Source organism: Grampus griseus (genome assembly GCF_964374135.1).
Source record: "Grampus griseus genome assembly, chromosome: 16".
Lineage (NCBI taxonomy): Eukaryota > Metazoa > Chordata > Mammalia > Artiodactyla > Delphinidae > Grampus > Grampus griseus.
In genome coordinates this window covers 52499108-52521670 of record NC_139010.1, presented here as the reverse complement: position 1 = coordinate 52521670, position 22563 = coordinate 52499108, and the positions used below count along the sequence as shown (strand labels likewise).

The window sequence follows — 22563 nt, the reverse complement described above, 5'->3', positions numbered from 1 at the left end:
AAATGTATGTACTTTATATTAAGAATCCTACAGGTGTCAGCATTTAATCATCAAATTTTCTTTATTAACAAGCACTCAGTTTTAGCTAGAGGTATTACTCACATTTTTCCCTGAAAAAATGTGATTTTGTTCTCTATAATGTAAGTGTGTTTAGGGGTTAACTGCAGAATCATCCCACAATATGAAATTGTTTAAAGTGTGGTAGGAAAGAGAAAAGATTCAGAAATTTTTCCAGTGGAGTGAAATTTAATTGAAGGGAAGAGGGGGGTGTAAAATAGAGGATTTCACATGTTAGAGATCTGTTTGCTTTAATAAGTTAGAGTCTATTGTAGCCTTGCAAATTTTATTTATTTCTTTTTCTTTTAAAAAGTACTATCCCCTAGAAGAAGTGCTCACAGCTGAATATTTACTGGAAGAATTTAGACCCGATTTAATAGAGATGGTTCTCGATAAACTCAGACCAGAAAATGTCAGGTGAGTTGCTCTACAGATTTTCCTGTTACATACTAAATTTTCAAAAATGATTGGAATCTGAAAATTTGAAATTGTGAATAAAGTGCTTTTAAAGTTTTTATCAAGCATGATTACAAAAGTGGAGAGAATAAGTATAATGAAACAGTACCAAACTTAAACAGTCAGTACACGGCCGGTCTTTTTTATCTTTACCTACACTTGTTCACTCATCCTCCCTCCACTCTATTTATTTAAATTAATTAACTAATTAATTAATTTTTGGCTGCATTGGGTCTTTGTTAGTGCTCCTGAGCTTTCTCTAGTTGCGGTGAGCAGGGGCTACTCATCGTTGTGGTGCGCGAGCTTCTCATTGCAATGGCTTCTTTTGTTGTGGAGCACGGGCTCTAGGTGCACGGGCTTCAGTAGTTGTGGCACGTGGGCTCAGTAGTTGTTGCTTGCAGGCTCTAGAGCACAGGCTCGGTAGTTGTGGCACACAGGCTTAGTTGCTCCGTGGCATGTGGGATCTTCCTGGACCAGGGATGGAACCCATGTCCCCTGCGTTGGCAGGCGGATTCTTAAGCACTGTGCCACCAGGGAAGACCCTTCCCTCCACTCTAGATTATTTTAAGTCAATATCTCGAACACATGAAGATTCTTTTTTTTTAACATAATCATAATTTCATTATGAATAAAATATAGTAATAGATCGTCTTAACCTGGCTTCATCCTTACTCAAATACTAGAAGTGTCAGCTCACTTATCTGGTTTAAAAAGCAAGTGAGGACACCCTCTTTTTTTTAAGTAGAAGTAAGGATTACAATCTCAGAATGCTTCTGACTGACCCGTTGTTAACCAGGAGATCAAAAGTTGGAGGAGCTCTTACAGTAACAAGTATTCCTGTTAGAGGAGGGTCAGCCCTAAAGAGCTTATGAACTACATGATATTTCTGCCTTAGAATTTAATTTCATCTATATTTTCTGAAGTCAAGAATAAAAGGAATACACTTGACTGGCACATACTTTGCATTTTTTTCTTTTTCTCCTCTTTTGAGCACATATTTCCAAAATTCTCCTGGGAACTTAGTGATTGAGTAAATATGTTTTTTGGAATAGTCATTTTATGAATAAAATCAACAATGTGGTAGAACTTTTTGAAGAAAAAATCCTCTGACAGAACTATTCTATCAAAGTCGTTTTCCTAGTTACCATTGTTTGAACTTTTTCAGATGTATCCCAGCAACAAACAGTAGGAAAATTAAGTTAAAAGGAATATTATTGCTGTTTACACAAATCTGTATATGTGATAAAATGACATAGAACTATACACACACATTGTACCAACACCAATTTTGTTTGTGCACATTGTACCAACATTGTACCAACACCAACACCGATTTATAATCTAATTTATAATACTTTTGATATTGTACTATATTATAATTATGTAAAATGTAACCATTGAGGGAAACTAGGTGAAGAGTACACAGGACTGCCCTGTACTATTTTTGCAACTTCCTAACTGTAGGAATTTATTATTATATCAAAACAAAAACTTTTTAAGTTAAAAAAATTATTTTACAATAGCAACAAAAACATAAAATATTTAGGAATGAATTTAACCAAAGATAAACAAGACCTCTACACAAAAAAACTACAAAACAGTGCCCAGAGATATTAAAGACCTTGTTTGTAGATTAGGAGACTTGATTTTATTAAAATGTCCATTCTCTCCCATTTGATTCACAGGCTTAGTGTAATCACAATCAAAATCCTAGTAGGCCTTTTTTTTCTTTTAGAAATCGGTAAGCTAATTCCAAAATTCATAAGGATCTACAAAAGACCTAGATTACCCATAACACTCTTGCACAAAAAAACAAAAGTTGGAGGACTAAAACTGCCAAATTTGAAAGCTTACTATAAAGCTACAGTACTTAAGACATTGTAGTATTGGCATAAAGATAGGCAAAGAAATCATTAGTACAGAACAGAGTCTAGAAATAAGCCCACACATATATGATCAATTGATTTCTTTTTTATTGTGGTAAAAAAAAACCCACATAACATAGTATTTATCATCTTAACCTTTTTTTGGCCATGCCATGCAGCATGTGGGATCTTACTTCCCAGACCAGGGATTGAATCCGTGCCCCCTGCAGTGTAAGCCCAGAGTCTTAACCACCGGACCACCAGGGAGGTCCCCATCTCAACTGTTTTTAAGTGTACAATTCAGTAGTGTTAAGTATATTTGTATTGTTGTGAAACGTCTCCAGAACTTTTTTATCTTGCAAAACTGAATCTATATCCATTAAACAACTCCTCTTACCCTTCCCAACCCCACCGTATCCTGTTCATAGCCGTTCTACTTTCTCTTTGTGTGAATTAGACTACTTAGATACCTAATATAGATGGACTCGTGAAACATGTCTTTATTTCACTTAGAATAACATCCTTAAGGTTCATCTATCTTGTAGCATGTGACAGGATTTCCTTCCTTTTTAATGCTAAATAGTATTCCATAGTATGTATACACCACATTTTCTTTACCCATTAATCATTGGTCAGTTGATCTTTTTGACAAAAGCACCGACATAATTAAAATGGGAAAGGAAAATCTTTTCAACAAATGGTGCTCTTCCACACGCTGCATAGCCACATGGAAGAAAAGGTTAAATGTGACCTTTACCTCACAACATTCACAAAAATTAATTTGAGATAGATCATAGACCTCAGTATAAAGGCTAAAACTAGAAAACTTCTAGGAGAAAATACAGTTTGAAAATATCTTTAAAACCTTGAGATAAGCAAAGATAAGCAGTAATCATTAAAGAAAAGACATTGATAAATTGGACTTCATCAAGATTAAGAACTTCTGTTCTTAAGGTGATTTATGCATTTGCTTAGATGATTAAAATACAAGGAAGAAAAATACTCAGAACACACGTTAAATCATTTTAGGTAAGTAAAGCAGTTTACTTATTTCTGTTTTCCTCAATGTACCTTATATATTCTGAAGAAAAAAAAAACACCTAAATTCTGTTGAATTTTATTATATACCTTCTAAAAACAAAACCTCCTATCAAAATGAGAGAAAAAGCTTTAAACTTAATCATAAAACTCAGTAAACACTTTTTAAGGTTTCTTCACCTACTAGTCATGCTATCTTGGAGAGATCACTTTTTTCCTTCAACCAGTGTTTGTTGAATAACTAATGTGAAACCTCAGAGTTCATTATTCTGCAAAGGGGACATGTGAAAAGTTATATAATGTCATGAACCCTTACTCTCATTTAATTTCCTGGAAAATTGCCCACCTGAAAAATGTAGTAGTGCTTTATCTTTCTATGTGATGCAAAATGATTTAGCAAAGTTGAAAACTATTGTACAAATACGAGGTAATCCTATTTAAGATTATATCATATAACAAAGATGTGCTTTTTTTGGCAAGAAAAATCATGATTTAATTATGTTCGTATAATTTTTGCAGCCCTAGATCCAGTTATTTGACCGTGCAACACTTTCTTTCTCTTTTTTTTTTGGCCTCACTGCGCAGCTTGTGGGATCTTAGTTCCCTGACCGGGGGTGGAACCTGCACCCTCAGCAATGAAAGTGTGGAGTCTTACCCACTGGACTGCCGGGGAATTCCCAGACCCGGAAACATTTTATAGGAGTGAATTTGCCAGAGCATACATTTTACTTTTGTTAAAAATTGCCTGTTTCTAAATTCCGTATCTTATACAGTTAGAATTGAGAACCTCTTTTTCTCTCTACCTTCACCTTTAACAAAAAAGCACTTTTTCTCTATAAGATTGATCTCTGTGGCTGTTATAATTGTAACTGCAGTCAGTGACATAGTGCAGAACAGCCTGGGATAATAATGGCAACTGCCAAGCCAGATTGGGGTTGCTGGAGGGTAAGATTATTTTCTTTAATACCCACTGAGACAAGTTTAGCATTGCGACCAGGTAGGAAAATTAATAGGAAAATCCTTCAGAATGAAAGGAACCTTAAAGGTCATTTAATCCAACCTCTGTCAAGTATATATCTCTTCTGCAATATCTCTAACAAGTAGTTACCAGCCTCAGCTTAAATTCTTTCAAGGATGGGGAACTCATTAAATACCAAGGTAGCCAGTTCCATTTTTGCCAGTTCTAATTGTTAGAGAGTTCTTTTCAATGTTGAGACTTGATTTACCTTTTCAAAGATCTTTACCTGTTACTATTTCATCATCATCATCACCCACCTTCTTTGATCCTATCATTTGGTGCCCATTTTACCATTTTAAACCTACAAATACAGCTATAGGGTTTTTGCCACATGCCTTGCTTAGGTCATAAATAAAGCCATTCGTTTGGGAGGAGTTATTCTCGGTAAATCCATGTAGGTCCCAGTGATAACTGTCTTCTTGTCCAGATGTTTGACAGTCTGACAGTTGACTGTAGAATTTTGTCAGGAGGTCAGTGCCTAATCCACTGGTTTATGGTTTTTAGGCCACACTCGTTTTCCTTTCTGAAAATCAGAGCATTTGCCCATCTTCAGTCTTCTGCCTCTTCTCCTGTCATCCATTAATTATAAAAGGTGATAGGCAATGATCCTGCTGGGATTTGTTAGTTGCCTAAGCATCAGAGAATGTGACTCATCTGTGTTGGAGATGTGAGTTCATTTGAGTCACCTGGCTGGCTCACTCACCGATCCTGAGCTTCAACTTTTTTCTGTTGTTTGGTCCACCTTTGCACTTTAAAGATCCATGAAGTCCTGTATCTGCTAACATGGGATCAGCATATCACAATTTTTTTAATTAATAAATTAATTTTTCGGCTGTGTTGGGTCTTCGTTGCTGCGCGAAGGCTTTCTGTAGTTGTGCCGAGCGGGGGCTACTCTTCGTTGCGGCGCGCAGGCTTCTCATTGCGGTGGCTTCTCTTGTTTCAGAGCACGGCGCTAAGCGCACGGGCTTCAGTAGTTGTGGCACGTGGGCTTAGTTGCTCTGAGGCATGTGGGATCTTCCTGGACCTGAGATCAATCCTGTGTCCCCTGCATTGGCAGGGGGATTCTTTTTTTTTTTTTTTTTTTTTGCGGTACGCTGGCCTCTCACTGTTGTGGCCTCTCCCGTTGCGGAGCACAGGCTCCGGCCGCGCAGGCTCAGCGGCCATGGCTCACGGGCCTAGCCGCTCTGCGGCATGTGGGATCTTCCCAGACCGGGGCACGAACCCGTGTCCCCTGTATCGGCAGGCAGACTCTCAACCACTGCGCCACCAGGGAAGCCCAGCAGGCGGATTCTTAACCACTGCACCACCAGGGAAGTCCAGCATATCACATTTTGCTTTAGGTCATGTGTCTCATTGGATTATGAGTTCCTGCCAGGTAGGAACTATGTTTTGTTTTGTTCTGTGTTGTTTTTAACATCTTTATTGGAGTATAACTGCTTTACAATGGTGTGTTAGTTTCTGCTTTATAACAAAGTGAATCAGTTATACATATACATATGTTCCCATATCTCTTCCCTCTTGCGTCTCCTTCCCTCCCACCCTCCCTATCCCACCCCTCTAGGTGGTCACAAAGCACCGAGCTGATCTCCCTGTGCCGTGCGGCTGCTTCCCACTAGCTATCTGTTTTACGTTTGGTAGTGTATATGTGTCCATGCCACTCTCTCACTTTGTCACAGCTTACCCTTCCCCCTCCCCATATCCTCAAGTCCATTCTCTAGTAGGTCTGTGTCTTTATTCCCATCTTACCCCTAGGTTCTTCATGACCTTATTTTTTTTTTCCTTAGATTCCATATATGTGTTAGCATACGGTATTTGTTTTTCTCTTTCTGACTTATTTCACTATGTATGACAGACTCTAGGCCCATCCACCTCACTACAAATAATTCAATTTCGTTTCTTTTTATGGCTAAGTAATATTCCATTATATATATGTGCCACATCTTCTTTATCCATTCATCCGATGGTGGACACTTAGGTTGCTTCCATGTCCTGGCTATTGTAAATAGAGCTGCAATGAACATTTTGGTACATGACTCTTTTTGAATTATGGTTTTCTCAGGGTATATGCCCAGTAGTGGGATTGCTGGGTCGTATGGTAGTTCTATTTGTAGTTTTTTAAGGAACCTCCATACTGTTTTCCATAGTGGCTGTATCAATTTACATTCCCACCAGCAGTGCAAGAGTGTTCCCTTTTCTCCACACCCTCTCCAGCATTTATTGTTTCTAGATTTTTTGATGATGGCCATTCTGACCGGTGTGAGATGATATCTCATTGTAGTTTTGATTTGCATTTCTCTAATGATTAATGATGTTGAGTATTCTTTCATGTGTTTGTTGGCAATCTATATATCTTCTTTGGAGAAATGTCTATTTAGGTCTTCTGCCCATTTTTGGATTGGGTTTTTTGTTTTTTTGTTATTGAGCTGCATGTGCTGCTTGTAAATTTTGGAGATTAATCCTTTGTCAGCTGCTTCATTTGCAAATATTTTCTCCCATTCTGAGAGTTGTCTTTTGGTCTTGTTTATGGTTTCCTCTGCTGTGCAAAAGCTTTGAAGTTTCATTAGGTCCCATTTGTTTATTTTTGTTTTTATTTCCATTTCTCTAGGAGGTGGGTCAAAAAGGATCTTGCTGTGATTTATGTCATAGAGTGTTCTGCCTGTGTTTTCCTCTAAGAGTTTGATAGTTTCTGGCCTTACATTTAGATCTTTAATCCATTTTGAGCTTATTTTTGTGTATGGTGTTAGGGAGTGTTCTAATCTCATACTTTTACATGTACCTGTCCAGTTTTCCCAGCACCACTTATGGAAAAGGCTGTCTTTTCTCCACTGTATATTCTTGCCTCCTTTATCAAAGATAAGGTGACCATATGTGCGTGGGTTTATCTCTGGGCTTTCTATCCTGTTCCATTGATCTATATTTCTGTTTTTGTGCCAGTACCATACTGTCTTGATTACTGTAGCTTTGTGGTATACTCTGAAGTCAGGGAACCTGATTCCTCCAGCTCCGTTTTTCGTTCTCAAGATTGCTTTGGCTATTCGGGGTCTTTTGTGTTTACATACAAATTGTGAAATTTTTTGTTCTAGTTCTGTGAAAAATGCCAGTGGTAGTTTGATAGGGATTGCATTGAATCTGTAGATTGCTTTGGGTAGTAGAGTCATTTTCACAATGTTGATTCTTCCAATCCAAGAACGTGGTATATCTCTCCATCTATTTGTATCATCTTTAATTTGTTTCATCAGTGTCTTATAATTTTCTACATACAGGTCTTTTGTCTCCTTAGGTTTATTCCTAGATATTTTATTCTTTTTGTTACAGTGGTAAATGGGAGTGTTTTCTTAATTTCATTTTCATATTTTTCGTCATTAGTGTATAGGAATGCCAGAGATTTCTGTGCATTAATTTTGTATCCTGCTACTTTACCAAATTCATTGATTAGCTCTAGTAGTTTTCTGGTAGCATCTTTGGGATTCTCTATTTATAGTATCATGTCATCTGCAAACAGTGACAGCTTTACTTCTTCTTTTCTGATTTGGATTCCTTTTATTCCTTTTTCTTCTCTGATTGCTGTGGCTAAAACTTCCAAAACTATGTTGAATAAGAGTGGTGGAGTGGGCAGCCTTGTCTTGTTCCTGATCTTAGTGGAAATGGTTTCAGTTTTTCACCATTGAGAATGATGTTGGCTGTGGGTTTGTCATATATGGCCTTTATTATGTTGAGGAAAGTTCCCTCTGTGCCTACTTTCTGCAGGGTTTTTATCATAAATGGGTGTTGAATTATGTCAAAAGCTTTCTCTGCATCTATTGAGATGATCATATGGTTTTTCTCCTTCAATTTGTTAATATGGTGTATCACATTGATTGATTTGCATATACTGAAGAATCCTTGCATTCCTGGAATAAACCCCACTTGATCATGGTGTATGGTCCTTTTAATGTACTGTTGGATTCTGTTTGCTAGTATTTTGTTTAGGATTTTTGCATCTATGTTCATCAGTGATATTGGCCTGTAGTTTTCTTTCTTTGTGACATCTTTGTCTGGTTTTGGTATCAGGGTGATGGTGGCCCCGTAGAATGAGTTTGGGAGTGTTCCTCCCTCTGCTATATTTTGGAAGAGTTTGAGAAGAATAGGTGTTAGCTCTTCTCTAAATGTTTGATAGAATTCGCCTGTGAACCCATCTGGTCCTGGGCTTTTGTTTGTTGGAAGATTTTTAATCATAGTCTCAATTTCAGTGCGTGTGATTGGTCTGTTCATATTTTCTATTTCTTCCTGGTTCAGTCTTGGCAGGTTGTGCATTTCTAAGAATTTGTCCATTTCTTCCAGGTTGTCCATTTTATTGGCATAGAGTTAGTCGTAGTAATCTCTCATGATCTTTTGTATTTCTGCAGTGTCAGTTGTTACTTCTCCTTTTTCATTTCTAATTCTATTGATTTGAGTCTTCTCCCTTTTTTTCTTGATGAGTCTGGCTAATGGTTTATCAATTTTGTTTATCTTTTCAAAGAACCAGCTTTTAGTTTTATTGATCTTTGCTATTGTTTCCTTCATTTCTTTTTCATTTATTTCTGATCTGATCTTTATGATTTCTTTCCTTCTGTTAACTTTGGGGTTTTTTTGTTCTTCTTTCTCTAATTGCTTTAGGTGCAAGGTTAGGTTGTTTATTTGAGATGTTTCCTGTTTCTTAAGGTAGGATTGTATTGCTATAAACTTCCCTCTTAGAACTGCTTTTGCTGCATCCCATAAGTTTTGGGTCGTCGTGTCTCCATTGTCTTTTTTTTCTAGGTATTTTTTGATTTCCTCTTTGATTTCTTCAGTGACCACTTCGTTATTAAGTAGTGTATTGTTTAGCCTCCATGTGTTTGTATTTTTTACAGATCTTTTCCTGTAATTGATATCTAGTCTCATAGCGTTGTGGTCAGAAAAGATACTTGATACGATTTCAATTTTCTTAAATTTACCAAGGCTTGATTTGTGACCCAAGATATGACCTATCCTGGAGAATGTTCCATGAGCACTTGAGAAGAATGTGTATTCTGTTGTTTTTGTATGTAATGTCCTATAAATATCAATTAAGTCTGTCTTGTTTAATGTATCATTTAAAGCTTGTGTCTCCTTATTTATTTTCATTTTGGATGATCAGTCCATTGGTGAAAGTGGGGTGTTAAAGTCCCCTATTATGAATGTGTTACTGTTGATTTCCCCTTTTATGGCTGTTAGTATTTGCCTTATGTATTGAGGTGCTCCTATGTTGGGTGCATAAATATTTACAATTGTTATATCTTATTCTTGGATCAATCCCTTGATCATTATGTAGTGTCCTTCTTTGTCTCTTCTAATAGTCTTTATTTTAAAGTCTATTTTGTCTGATACGAGAATTGCTACTCTAGCTTTCTTCTGATTTCCATCTGCATGGAATATCTTTTTCCATCCCCTCACTTTCAGTCTGTATGTGTCCCTAGGTCTGAAGTGGGTCTCTTGTAGACAGCATATATATGGGTCTTGTTTTTGTATCCATTCGGCCAGTCTGTGTCTTTTGGTGGGAGCATTTAATCCATCTACATTTAAGGTAATTATTGATATGTATGTTCCTATTCCTATTTTCTTAATTGTTTTGGGTTTGTTATTGTAGGTCTTTTCCTCCTCTTGTGTTTCTTGCCTAGAGAAGTTCCTTTAGCATTTGTTGTAAAGCTGGTTTGGTGGTGCTGAACTCTCTCAGCTTTTGCTTGTCTGTTAAGGTTTTAATTTCTCCATCAAATCTGAATGAGATCCTTGCTGGGTAGAGTAATCTTGGTTGTAGGTTTTTCTCCTTCATCACTTTAAACATGTCCTGTCAGTCCCTTCTGGCTTGCAGTTTCTGCTGAAAGATCAGCTGTTAACCTTATGGGGATTCCCTTGTGTGTTATTTTTCCCTTGCTGCTTTTAATATGTTCTCTTTGTATTTAATTTTTGACAGTTTGATTAATATGTGTCTTGGTGTGTTTCTTCTTGGATTTATCCTGTATGGGACTCTCTGTGCTTCCTGGACTTGATTAACTATTTCCTTTCCCATATTAGGGAAGTTTTCAACTATAATCTCTTCAAATATTTTCTCAGTCCCTTTCTTTTTCTCTTCTTCTTCTGGGACCCCTATAATTCAAATGTTGGTGTGTTTAATGTTGTTCCAGAGGTCTCTGAGACTGTCCTCAGTTCTTTCATTCTTTTTTCTTTATTCTGCTCTGCATTAGTTATTTCCACTATTTTATCTTCCAGGTCACTTATCCGTTCTTCTGCCTCAGTTATTCTGCTATTGATCCCTTCTAGAGTATTTTTAATTTCATTTATTGTGTTGTTCATCGTTGCTTGTTTCATCTTTAGTTCTTCTAGGTCCTTGTTAAATGTTTCTTGCATTTTCTCTATTCTATTTCCAAGATTTTAGATCATCTTTACTGTCATTATTCTGAATTCTTTTTCAGGTAGACTGCCTATTTCTTCTTCATTTGTTAGGTTTGGTGGGTTTTTATCTTGCTCCTTCATCTGCTGTGTGTTTTTCTGTCTTCTCATTTTGCTTATCTTACTGTGTCTGGGGTCTCCTTTTTGCAGGCTGCAAGTTCGTATTTCCCATTGGTTTTGGTGTCTGCCCCCAGTGGCTAAGATTGGTTCAGTGGGTTGTGTAGGCTTCCTGGTGAGGGGACTAGTGCCTGTGTTCTGGTGGATGAGGCTAGATCTTGTCTTTCTGGTGGGCAGGTCCACGTCTGGTGGTGTGTTTCGGGGTGTCTGTGGCCTTATTATGATTTTAGGCAGCCTCTCTGCTAATGGGTGGGGTTGTGTTCCTGTCTTGCTAGTTGTTTGGCATAGGGTGTCCAGCACTGTAGCTTGCTGGTCGTTGAGTGAAGCTGGGTGTTGGTGTTGAGATGGAGATCTCTGGGAGATTTTTGCCGTTTGATATTATGTGGAGCTGGGAGGTCTCTTGTGGACCAGTGTCCTGAAGTTGGCTCTCCCACCTCAGAGGCACAGCACTGACTCCTGGCTGCAGCACCAAGAGCCTTTCATCCACACGGCTCAGAATAAAAGGGAGAAAAAGAAGAAAGAAAAAGAAAGGAAGGAAGGAAGGAAGGAAGGAAGGGGATAAAATAAAATAAAGTAAAATAAAATTATTAAAATAAAAAATAATTATTAAGAAAGGTTGTTTTTTTGTTTTGTTTTGTTTTGTTTTTGCGGTATGCGGGCCTCTCACTGTTGTGGCCTCTCCCGTTGTGGAGCACAGGCTCCGGACTCGCAGACTCAGCGGCCACGGCCCACGGGCTCAGCCGCTCCGCGGCATGTAGGATCTTCCCGGACCGGGGCATGAACCCGTGTCCCCTGCATCGGCAGGCAGACTCTGAACCACTGCGCCACCAGGGAAAACCAGAAAACAATGTTTTAAAGTAAAAAACAAACAAACAAAAAAACGGACGGACAGAACCCTAGGACAAATGGTGAAAGCAAAGCTATACAGACAAAATGTCACACAGAAGCATACACATACATACTCACAAAAAGAGGAGAAAGGGAAAAAATAACGTATCTTGCTCTCAAAGTCCACCTCCTCAATTTGGGATGATTCGTTGTCTATTCAGGTATTCCACTGATGCAGGGTACATCAAGTTGATTGTGGAGATTTAATCCGCTGCCCCTGAGGCTGCTGGGAGAAATTTCCCTTTCTCTTCTTTGTTCGCACAGCTCCCGTCTGTTCTTCGCTCAGACAGGACGGGGTTAATGGAGCCGCTGATTCGGGGGTCTGGGTCACTCAGGCCAGGGGAGGGAGGGGTACGAATGCGGGGCAAGCCTGCAGCGGCAGAGACCAGCGAGATGTTGCACCAGCCTGAGGCGCGCGTCGTGCGTTCTCCCGGGGAAGTTGTCCCTGGATCATGGGACCCTGGCAGTGGCGGGCTGCACAGGCTCCCGGCAGGGGAGGTGTGGATAGTGACCTGTGCTCGCACACAGGCTTCTTGGTGGCGGCAGCAGCAGCCTTAGCCTCCCATGCCCGTCTCTGGGGTCCGCGCTGATAGCCGCGGCTTGCGCCCGTCTCTGGAGCTCCTTTAAGCAGCGCTCTTAATCCCCTCTCCTCCCGCACCAGGAAACAAAGAGGGAAGAAAAAGTCTCTTGCCTCTTCGGCAGGTCCAGACTTTTCCCCGGACTCCCTCTTGGCTAGCCATGGTGCACTAACCCCCTGCAGGCTGTGTTCACGCCGCCAACCCCAGCCCTCTCCCTGCGCTCCGACCGAAGCCCGAGCCTCAGCTCCCAGCCCCGCCCGCCCCAGCGGGTGAGCAGACAAGCCTCTCGGGCTGGTGAGTGCCGGTCGGCACCGATCCTCTGTGCAGCAATCTCCCCGCTTTGCCCTCCGCACCCTGTTGCTGTGCTCTCCTCCGCGGCTCCGAAGCTTTCCCTCTCCGCCACCCACAGTCTCCGCCTACGAAGGGGCTTCTAGTGGGGGTAGGGCTTTCCTCCTTCACAGCTCCCTCCCAGAGGTGCAGGTCCCATCCCTATTCTTTTGTCTCTGTTTATTCTTTTTTCTTTTGCCCTACCCAGGTACGTGGGGAATTTCTTGCCTTTTGGGAGGTCTCAGGTCTTCTGCCAGCGTTCAGTGGGTGTTCTGTAGGAGTTGTTCCACGTGTAGATGTATTTCTGATGTATCTGTGGGGAGGAAGGTGATCTTCGCGTCTTACTCTTCCTCCATCTTCCCCCTCTTGAGTCAGGAACTATGTTTTAAAACATCTTGCCCAGAATTCAAGCTGATTGAATTTTTAGCCTAACCTTTCTTGATTCCTTCTTACTTTAAGAAACCGTTTTTTAAAATAATTTTCGAGCACATTTCATGAACTTCAATTTCTTAGCACTTTAGCCTTCCTGTCACTGTTTTTGAAGTTTGACTTAGAATCTGTCATCAGTAGATTTTTTTTGTGCTTTCTTTTTTCCTCTGTTGTGTATCTTTTAAAAATATGATTTGATATCATGATACTGTGGAAATCTACTATTAGAAGGACAGAGTTCATCTAGTTTGAATCCCTATTTAAAAAGTAATGAAACCGAAGCCCAGAGACTTGCTTAATTTAGATCTTAACTGTGATTTTGGCAAGATCTCAAAGAAAGTGAGTCACGGTATCGACCAGAATCCAAGTTTCTCATGGCCAGATCTGTGCACTTTCTACTAATTCTTTTTTAATTTATCATGGTTACCTGTGAAGCCTCTTCTCATTCTTGGCTGTCTTCCCTCTTTTCTCTCTCAGGGATTATTTGCAAAGGTCTCATGAGAATTCATTCCTGGGGAACCATATTGCCTTTTAATGTCTGTAGTCAGGATTATTTCTGAATGGATTCCATCAGCAGCAACAGCTATTCATTCCCACTGAACACTTCTAAATGGCTGACTGGAAGTCAACAGTCAGCATTCGTTCTAGCCCACTGTTTCCTTTTCTTACTGTTATAAGCTTCAGTATGAAAATAAGAGGCCATTTCCTCTCACATTTCTAAGGACCATGTCAGTAGCCAATTCTTTGTGGATGGAATTGAAGAGTGGCATTCCCCCCTCACCCCTCAACACACACACATATTTAAGAAAAAAACTCATGGAGACTATTTTTTAGTATAATTAGGTTTCCAGCAGGTAGTCTAAGATGCTGCAGTGTCTGTGCCAGTTTTCTCAATTGTCTGCAGTTAAATATACTGCAGCTCTCTGTGTGTACCTCAATTATTGTGACTCTTTTCTCCTTTTCTCCTAATTCAGGTGCTCTCGCGGTTCCACACTCTGGTTCATAGATTTCTGTATACATTTGACCTGTGTCTACTCTGTCTCTTCTGTTATTCGCCCTTCGTAATTTATTTGAAAGTACATACTCTTCCATTGTATTTCAGTTTTGAATTCCTTGATGGTATGCTAACTCTTGGTCTGCAAAGGTATCTCTTTTTGTTAGGCCAGTATTTGGTATTTCTCTAGTTTGAGGAGCTACACTTATCTACCTCATATTTACTTCCTTATGGTAACATGTCAACTGTTACCCCATACACTTTACTTTGGTATCTAACTATCTAGATCCCTTAGGATCGTAACTAATAAATCTCCATTCTCCTCCTTTTTTAACCTGAGCATCACTGGACAGCCTCCAGGGTCTGCTTCCTTCTGTGTCATATAGTCATCCTCCAGAGCATTTGATAGCTTTTCCCAAGTTTTTTCACTTTCTCTCTCAGAACTGAGTTTAAAGTTTTCCTGTTCCAGAGGGCAAGTCCACTGCCAAATGAATGCTCCAGTCTTCACAAGTTGTAATCAATCCCTTGTTCATTATTCTGATCCATGGGCTGTCATTCAGGGAAACCAGAGCCATCTATGTAATAAACTTCCCAAATCAAGCATCTCATGGAAGAGAAGATGGAATGCCACCTCTCTAGCACAGAATTTTACTTCCTAACATGTTTCTTAGAGGTCTCCCTGAGAATCATTCCATTCATTCTTTGAAAAATCAACAGGAATAGAAGCAATTTCTATGACTGACTCTTAGCTGGCTCTGTCATGTATTGAATGAATGCCCTTAAGAAACATCACATACCCTTCATGTGGCCGTGTGCGTTCTGTATACACTACACATACCCCTCATACAGGATTTTCAGATAGCCAACATGTATCACTTCTTCTAGATACAATAGCAGAACTCTTTCATCTGTTAAACCCTATGATTCTTCCGTATGTTTCTGTCGAACATATTCTTATTTAGCATGTTTTCTAGAACTGATAGTGGTCAGTGGCAGTTAGGCCAGATCAGGAACACCTTAAACTGGAAGATTAGTCAGTCATTCTAACAGATAGGTGAGTCAGATTGCTTATGATATCTACCCTGAAGCAAGTGAGAAAGCCAAGTCTAGCTAGCCAGGTAGAGTATTTTATCTAGAATGAATAAGGAATAGATGGTGGTTCAGACAGTCAGGCATTGAAATTGGGGAGGTCCAATGATGGGCAGGTGTTTGGAACACAGAGATCAGGATCCTGAAAATTAATGGGTGTTCAGTAGAGGGGAGTTTTGACTGCAAGCAGTGGGCTTTCAGCTGTGAGACCGACATTCAGAGGCTAGAAACTAACCTCTGGGAGGACAAGTGAGAATAAGCAGGAACAGACGTGAACCTAGTTATTTGAATTGGGACGTAAAGAAGAAGTGAAACCAATAACAGGACTGACTGCATGGCAAGCCTTCCAAGCTATTGGCCTAGTCCTCTATCTGCAAGATTCAAAGTAGGATTGGTCCCAGCCTGGGATTGAGCCTGCTAGTCAGAGTGAAATGATTCCAACTTTGATAGTTAAAAGGCGGCAGAGGCAGAACTGTCCATGATGATCCACACAGGGACAGAAGCTCCACTGGTATAGAGCTCCTTTCACTCCTCTACTTGTAATCTTTTGACATTATTTTACCTCTACCTTCCCTCCCTGAACTTTCTTTCCTTCTGACTTCTCTTCTGTGCTCTTTCTACTACCCCAGCAGAGAAAGATAGAGATGTTTTCTTGGTCGTGTCCCTGTCTCCCCTAGCATCAGGAAGGCCAGTGTACATGTAGTACGTACGGTTGATGGTGGTGTCTGGCAGGAAAAAAAAATAACTGTGTACAAACTTAGCAAGTTATAATGAAAGTGTGTTTTTAATTTTTTTTGGATCTCTGAATGAGCCAACAAATTTTCTTATCCATTCTTGTAACCCTGGGGCCTGAGCTGTTCCTGGGAGGGAGTACTTTGTTGTGCTTTTTTAAGGACTGTTTTTCAACTGACCTGGTTCCACTTTTTTCCCTAGCTACTCTTCTTTTAAGGTTTTAGTCAAAAGCATTCATAACAAGAATCTTTCTTGCAAGCAGCTTTTCATACCAAAAATGATGGGCTATAACCAAAGGATAACAGAGACTATGATCAAAGACTTCTGTACATACATTGCTGTTTCAGCTAGGCCTCATAGGACTTACTGGGTTGTAGAGGCCCAACACATTCTTGGATATTATTTATATTTTTGTGAGTCAGATTCTATAAATTTATGTATACAACATGAGTTTATAGGTTTTTTTTCCATCTATCTCTAGGGTTGCAATAGTTTCCAAATCTTTTGAAGGAAAAACTGACTGCACAGAAGAATGGTACGGAACCCAGTATAAGCAAGAAGCTATACCAGATGAAGTCATTAAGGTAGGGTTAACCCATCTGTGAATAAGCTGATGTGTGAGGGACACACAAGAATATGAGCTCCCTAGATCAACCAATTCACAGCCCCAAAGTGTGGAGAGTGATGGCCCAGCACTGTCTGTACCATCCCAAGAGGAGTGAACAGGGAGGTGGAGAGCTGGAACTTAGGTTTTGCATGAAGAAATGATACTGTAGCCACCTTCTCGTCTGCCTGTCAGACCAGCAGGGCTGTAAAGCAGACTCCAAGTCTCATGAGGTCAAAGATCAATGAAGTCCAAAGTACACAGGGTTGCAGAGGCACCAAGACAGGCAGGAAGAGATGGAAATAGAGAACCTGAAAGACAGATGCAAGGGCTGAGAGCTCACGATCTTGCTGTGAGCACAGGCGGGGAGCAATTTCTGGGATTCATACCATCTTCACTTTAGGAGGGGCTATATTTTATGCCTCGTATTGTATCATTGCTCTTTTTGTCAACATAGGGTCATTATGATTTGTTTCAAAACAGGTATGTATAGATAGTGTGTTACCCCATTCATCAGGAGTCAGGATTTTGTTTGTGAGTCTTATCTACTGGTCCAGTACTTTTTCTTTTTTGGTTCTCGTTGGCTGTGTAGCTTTGAGACTGTGTCCTTTATTCATGGGGCGACACCAGAAAACCTTGCTCTGACTAAATTCTAGTTAAACTTGGGTAATGGATATTTCTTAAATGTACCAGGGTAATGACGATACAGAAAAAAGTAGTTTAAGAAAGAAAAATTATTACTGGTACTTTTCTGACATATTCACAGCACATAAGGAGACGACTGAAGCCCTTTAGTACGTGAAAATGTCCATCTTACTAAACTGTGAGGAAAGCTGATCTCCCATGAATTAGTGCTGGGTGTGAACTAACCCTCAAACAAGAGAAAACCCCTGTTCACCAAATTCTGACCATGACAAACCCGCCCCAAATGGGAATTTAAACAAATTGATCTGGAAGCTCAGCAGTGAAATTACTTGCTAAGTGTTTACCAGTCCCTACGATTCAGCCATACTGGGGACTTAAGTTGCTACATATAAATAATATGGCCATGGCCACCATCCCCACCTTCCCAGTGCCAAAAGACACAAATGCAGGGACCAAAATAGAACTACAGGAGCTGCAAGGCTGTGCCACATCAGCTGGAGACCAAATTACTAAACCCAGAATCATTGGCAGTTGGTTGCTTTTTTTAAAAAATAATGAAAAGTCTTATAAATCAGAGTTCATCAATCGTGGTCTGATCTGCCTCAGTTAGCTTTTGGAAGCAGCCCATGGAACAGATCCAACCTGCAGGTTGTGTCGATCCTGTCCCACAATCCAGATTTAAATCTCAACTTTGTCCTTAACCTTATGCTTGAAATATTGGTCCACTTGAAAATGCATGTGGTCGTCTGGGAGAGAAGTAGACCAGGCCTTTAGAAGTGCTGAAGTCAGAGAAGCCCCCTTTAACCTAGTTTTCAAGCCATACATTCAAGTAATATAGTGTAGCGGAAAGTTTAACTCTTTTAAATGACCTGTTGTCTAGCAGTTGTGGGTATTTATCTCTGTGCAGATTATTCTCCATTCTTTAAAGAGCTGGAGCAAACATGATCTTCATATGGACCAGTTAGCCTCAGTTCCACAGTCTCAGATTGTTCCTTCACCTCAGCTGGTCATTTTAGACATGTGTAAAGAGGAAAGATAGATGAGTGTAAAACCTTGATTAGTTCCAGAGACTCCAGTTCAACTTTCATGAAAAGTCATTGATAGATCTTGGGAGTAGCCTTTTTATATATGATGGAAGAGAATGCTGTGTGACATTTATTGTCTTATTATTTGCCTAGATATTAAGCAATGTGACTGTTTTAAACTCTTAAATCAGATTCTAATTGCTTTTATGTTTGTGTGTGTATGTTTTCACTGTTCATCCAGAAATGGCAAAATGCTGATCTGAATGGGAAATTTAAACTTCCAACGAAGAATGAATTTATTCCTACAAATTTTGAGATTTTATCATTAGAAAAAGAAGCAACACCATACCCTTCTCTTATTAAGGTAATACGTTAGAATCATTGATATTAAATTTAGGGGACAGACCTATTACATAGAAGGGACTAGAGAGATGTTTTCTTGCCTTTGATACTATGTTGGTTTGCGGGGCTCACACCCTGTAGATAACAGAAAAGTTGCAGAGAGAATAACTACAAGAAATATTAAAAGGCTAGACATTTTAAAACAAACAAAACTACTATACAGCATAGAATCTAGGGAATTGTTTTCTTTGCAGACAATAAAATAGTAAGTCTGGAATGTAACTACAAGTCTATTGAAAGAGGGCTTTTTTCCATGTTCACTGAAGACCCAATAAGGAAGTAGATTTTTGCTGCATCATGAAAGTTAGAGATAAGAAAGAATCTCTAAAGCCTGGAAGAGAGCATATCCAGGGGAAGCTGTTGGATTTCCTGCCCTTAAAAACAATTCTTTCTCATTTTGACAGAGCGCTATATGAAGTTAATGGAGTTATAAACCAGTGGGAAGAACGATTGAGGAGGGTGTTTTCTTTTTCAGAATGTTCTTTTCATGTCATTATTTCACACCTTGGGTAGATTGTGTAGAAACATGGATCAAATTATTACAGTACATCCTCTTTTCTAAACTTTAAAACTAACTCTTTCTAAACTTACCACCATAGACAAACATCTTTCTTTCCCTTTTCTTCAAATGACCTAACATTCAGATTAACTCAATGAGATGAGAATTAGTGTTTAGGACTATGAAATTTAATTTATCTCAAGCAACTAGATTATTAATGAGACAATCATTTTTCTTTAAAAATGACATTTTAATGAGTTATAGTTTAGGTTATTCAAAGAGAAAGCTTATTTACTTTTCCTATTTTTATTTTTTGTTTGTTTTAAATAGGCCATCTTAGCATAAACTAAGGAGAACATTAAACCATTTATATCTCTTGTCAGAGTTTCAAGGTAGTTTCAAGTGAACTTTAAGACTTTTTTTTTTAATTTATTTGGCTGCGTCAGGTCTTAGTTTTAGTACGCAGGATCTTCTTCGCAGCTTGCGGGATCTTTCGTTGCAGTGTGTGGGCTCTTTATTGCAGCGCGTGGGCTTCTCTCTAGTTGTGGCATGCGGTCTCCAGAGAGCGTGGACTCTGTAGTTGTGGCACACGGGCTCTCTAGTTGTGACGTGCAGGCTCAGTAGCTGTGGCACACAGGCTTAGTTGCTCTGCAGCATGTGGGGTCTTAGTTCCCCAACCAGGGATTGAACCCGCATCCCCTGCATTGGAAGGCGAATTCTTAGCCACTGGACCACCAGGGAAGTCCCTAAGACTTTTTGAAATATAGTATGAATGAGTGAGTGGAGAGGCAAAGGAGTAGCTTATTTGTTCATCCTTGGCTGTGTTAGTTATCCGTTGCAGTGTAACAAATTACTCTAAAATTCAGCAGTTTAAAACAACAAACACTTATTTTATCTCATGCAGTTTCCAAGGGACAGGAATGTGGAAGTAGCTTAGTTGGGTAGTTCTGGCTCAGGGTCTCTCAGGTTATGGTCAAGCTGTGAGCTGGGACTTTGGTCATCTGAAGGCTCAACTAGGGCTGGAGGATTCTATTCCAAGTTCATTTGTGTGGCTTTGGGCAGGCCTTAGTTCTTCGGTACATGGGCCTCTCCATAGAGTTGCGTGACATGGCAGCTGGCTTACCCCAAAGTGAGTGATCTAAGAGGGAAAATGAGTGATCAAGGTGGAAGCCACAGTGTCTTTTATAATCTAATCTCAGAAGTGTCGTATCATCACATCTGCCATAATCTGTTGGTCAGACAGAGACCAACCCTGGTCCAGTGCAGGAGAGAGGACCACACAAGGGTGTGAATTCCAGCAGGCAGGGATCCATGTGGCCCACTTTGGTGGCTGGCTGCCACACACACCCCCCCCGCCCCCAAGGACTCCTGCATCTGTGTCCCTGCATCCAGAAAGACAGGGACAGGACAGTTGGTATTGGCTTCACCTGTCTGTCTCTTCCTCCACTGTGTCCCCATCTCTTTGACCCAGGGTGCTGATAAGAGGGTGATTTCTCTCTACTACTGGAATCACCAGTCATCTCTCCAGCTTCCCACCAGCTGACCCTCTGAGTATGCTTCAAGGCCATGGGACAGCAGTCTCTCCAGAACAAAGCTCAGCTATTGCCTCTGTCCTCCTCCTCTTGAAGAGTGATTTGATTGAAGATTTTTGTCGAATGTGCCTGTATTTCCCTAAACATACTGTTTCTCCATCACAGGATACAGCTATGAGCAAACTCTGGTTCAAACAAGATGATAAGTTTTTCTTGCCCAAGGCCTGTCTCAACTTTGAATTTTTCAGGTACGTAAAATGAATCTAGCTACAAAGCTTCCTATGAAAATCAACAATTACACTTCTGAAAGTTTTCTTTGCTTCCTTAAGGACCTATGTCTGGAAATAAAAGGAATTAGAGTTTTTTAGCCTAGACAAAGAAAAGCTGCTCCTTCCTGTTAAGGGAAGGCTGTAGACTCACCAGAAGTTTCACTGAAGAAAGATTAAATAATTTGGGGTGGTTTTTTCTGTTGTGGTTTTGGTTTTATATTCCTGGAACTTGCCCAGAAGAAGAGGTAGTCGTTACTAAATGATCTTGAATCCCTTCCAGCCCTTTAATTGTCTGGAGCCCTCAGATATTGCTTTCTATATCCCGGGCTTGGTAGAAGATGTTTAATAAAATTTCTGAATAATGCTACTGTTGCAATGATTTCTCAGTATAAATCTTTAGTTTATCTCTATCTCCTTTTATTTGTGTGATAATGTTATCACTCAATTTAAATTTTACTTTGTGAGTTTGCACTCTATAATTTTATATTTCTAAAATTCAGTGGTTTGTGTTTATAAAATAAACCGATCATTTTATAATAATGTTCAGTATAATGATCAACTTTTTCATTAATTTTTATTTGATTTGCTTGGCATGAAATTAAAGCTGGATGTGTTTTAAATGTTTTAGAAAAGAGAAAAAGAATCTCTTATGTAGGAAGTTAATAGTTCACAAACAAGTATGTTGAGACTGTAGGGATGTAAACATTGTTTATTTATAGCATGAGATTCATAGATTATCTAGAGCTGCGCTGAGATTGTTGGTGTTGTTTTTTGTTTGTTTGTTTGTTTACATCAAACATGGGCTTTCTGATTATGGCTTGCTGTTGGTAGAGAGCATTACAAAGCTGGTTTTATTTTTTGATAGTTCAGAGTGATATTTTTAACCCTCTAAGCAGCTTGTCACACTTTCCCATTTGGCTTCTATGATCTGGCTTCAGAATACCTTTTGAGAGACCATTTGATATGTTTGCGTTCTCTAAACTGCCTAGCATAGTTCTCAGAATTTAAAATGTCTGCTTCCCACCAATCTGTCTCCGTGTTCTGGTCTCTCTAGAGGTAAACACTATTAGGTTTCTTGTACGTTCTTAAATAAATTTTCTGTTTGTGTCTATCCTTTTAATCTTTTCAGAAATAGGATAATATTATGCATATGTACAGTTTTTAAAACTCTGTGATCCATATTTAAGCATGTAACATCTGGTTACAAAATAGTATGTTTTAAGTGAACAAGTGAACCAGGATTTAAGAATTCCACTTGAATCATGTTCTCTTTTAAAAGTTAGTTTAGGACACTCTCCAGTTCACCAGCATAGCTGCTGTGGATGCAGCATTTTAGGACACTTCTTGGAATTGCGTTCTGAGCTTGATCCATATGACTTTGAACTCCCAGATTTGTTGTTTTCTAGCTTTGCACTTCCACCTAAGGGTGCCTGTGGGGATGAACCCTTTCAAGGACTCTCTTTTGCTTTGATGCTTTTGTGAGTTGTGCTAGTAAGTTTCTGAACTGCTTCCTTCTGTTTGACTAAAGAAGGAAGTCTGTCATCATGTATAATACTTAAAAAATTAAATGACAGAG

The 22563-nt window shown here is 39.6% G+C and overlaps 1 protein-coding gene across 2 annotated transcripts in view; it reads left to right on the top strand.

Annotated features, from left to right (window-relative positions):
* Positions 1–22563, top strand: part of IDE (insulin degrading enzyme) — a 112137-nt gene that overhangs the window by 64520 nt on the left and 25054 nt on the right. For both annotated transcript variants that reach the window (XM_082673153.1, XM_082673152.1), the window contains exons 11-14: positions 371–474; positions 16493–16595; positions 18527–18649; positions 20884–20966. In XM_082673153.1, the coding sequence (XP_082529279.1) occupies positions 371–474; positions 16493–16595; positions 18527–18649; positions 20884–20966 (413 nt within the window). The remainder of the gene's footprint in view (positions 1–370; positions 475–16492; positions 16596–18526; positions 18650–20883; positions 20967–22563) is intronic.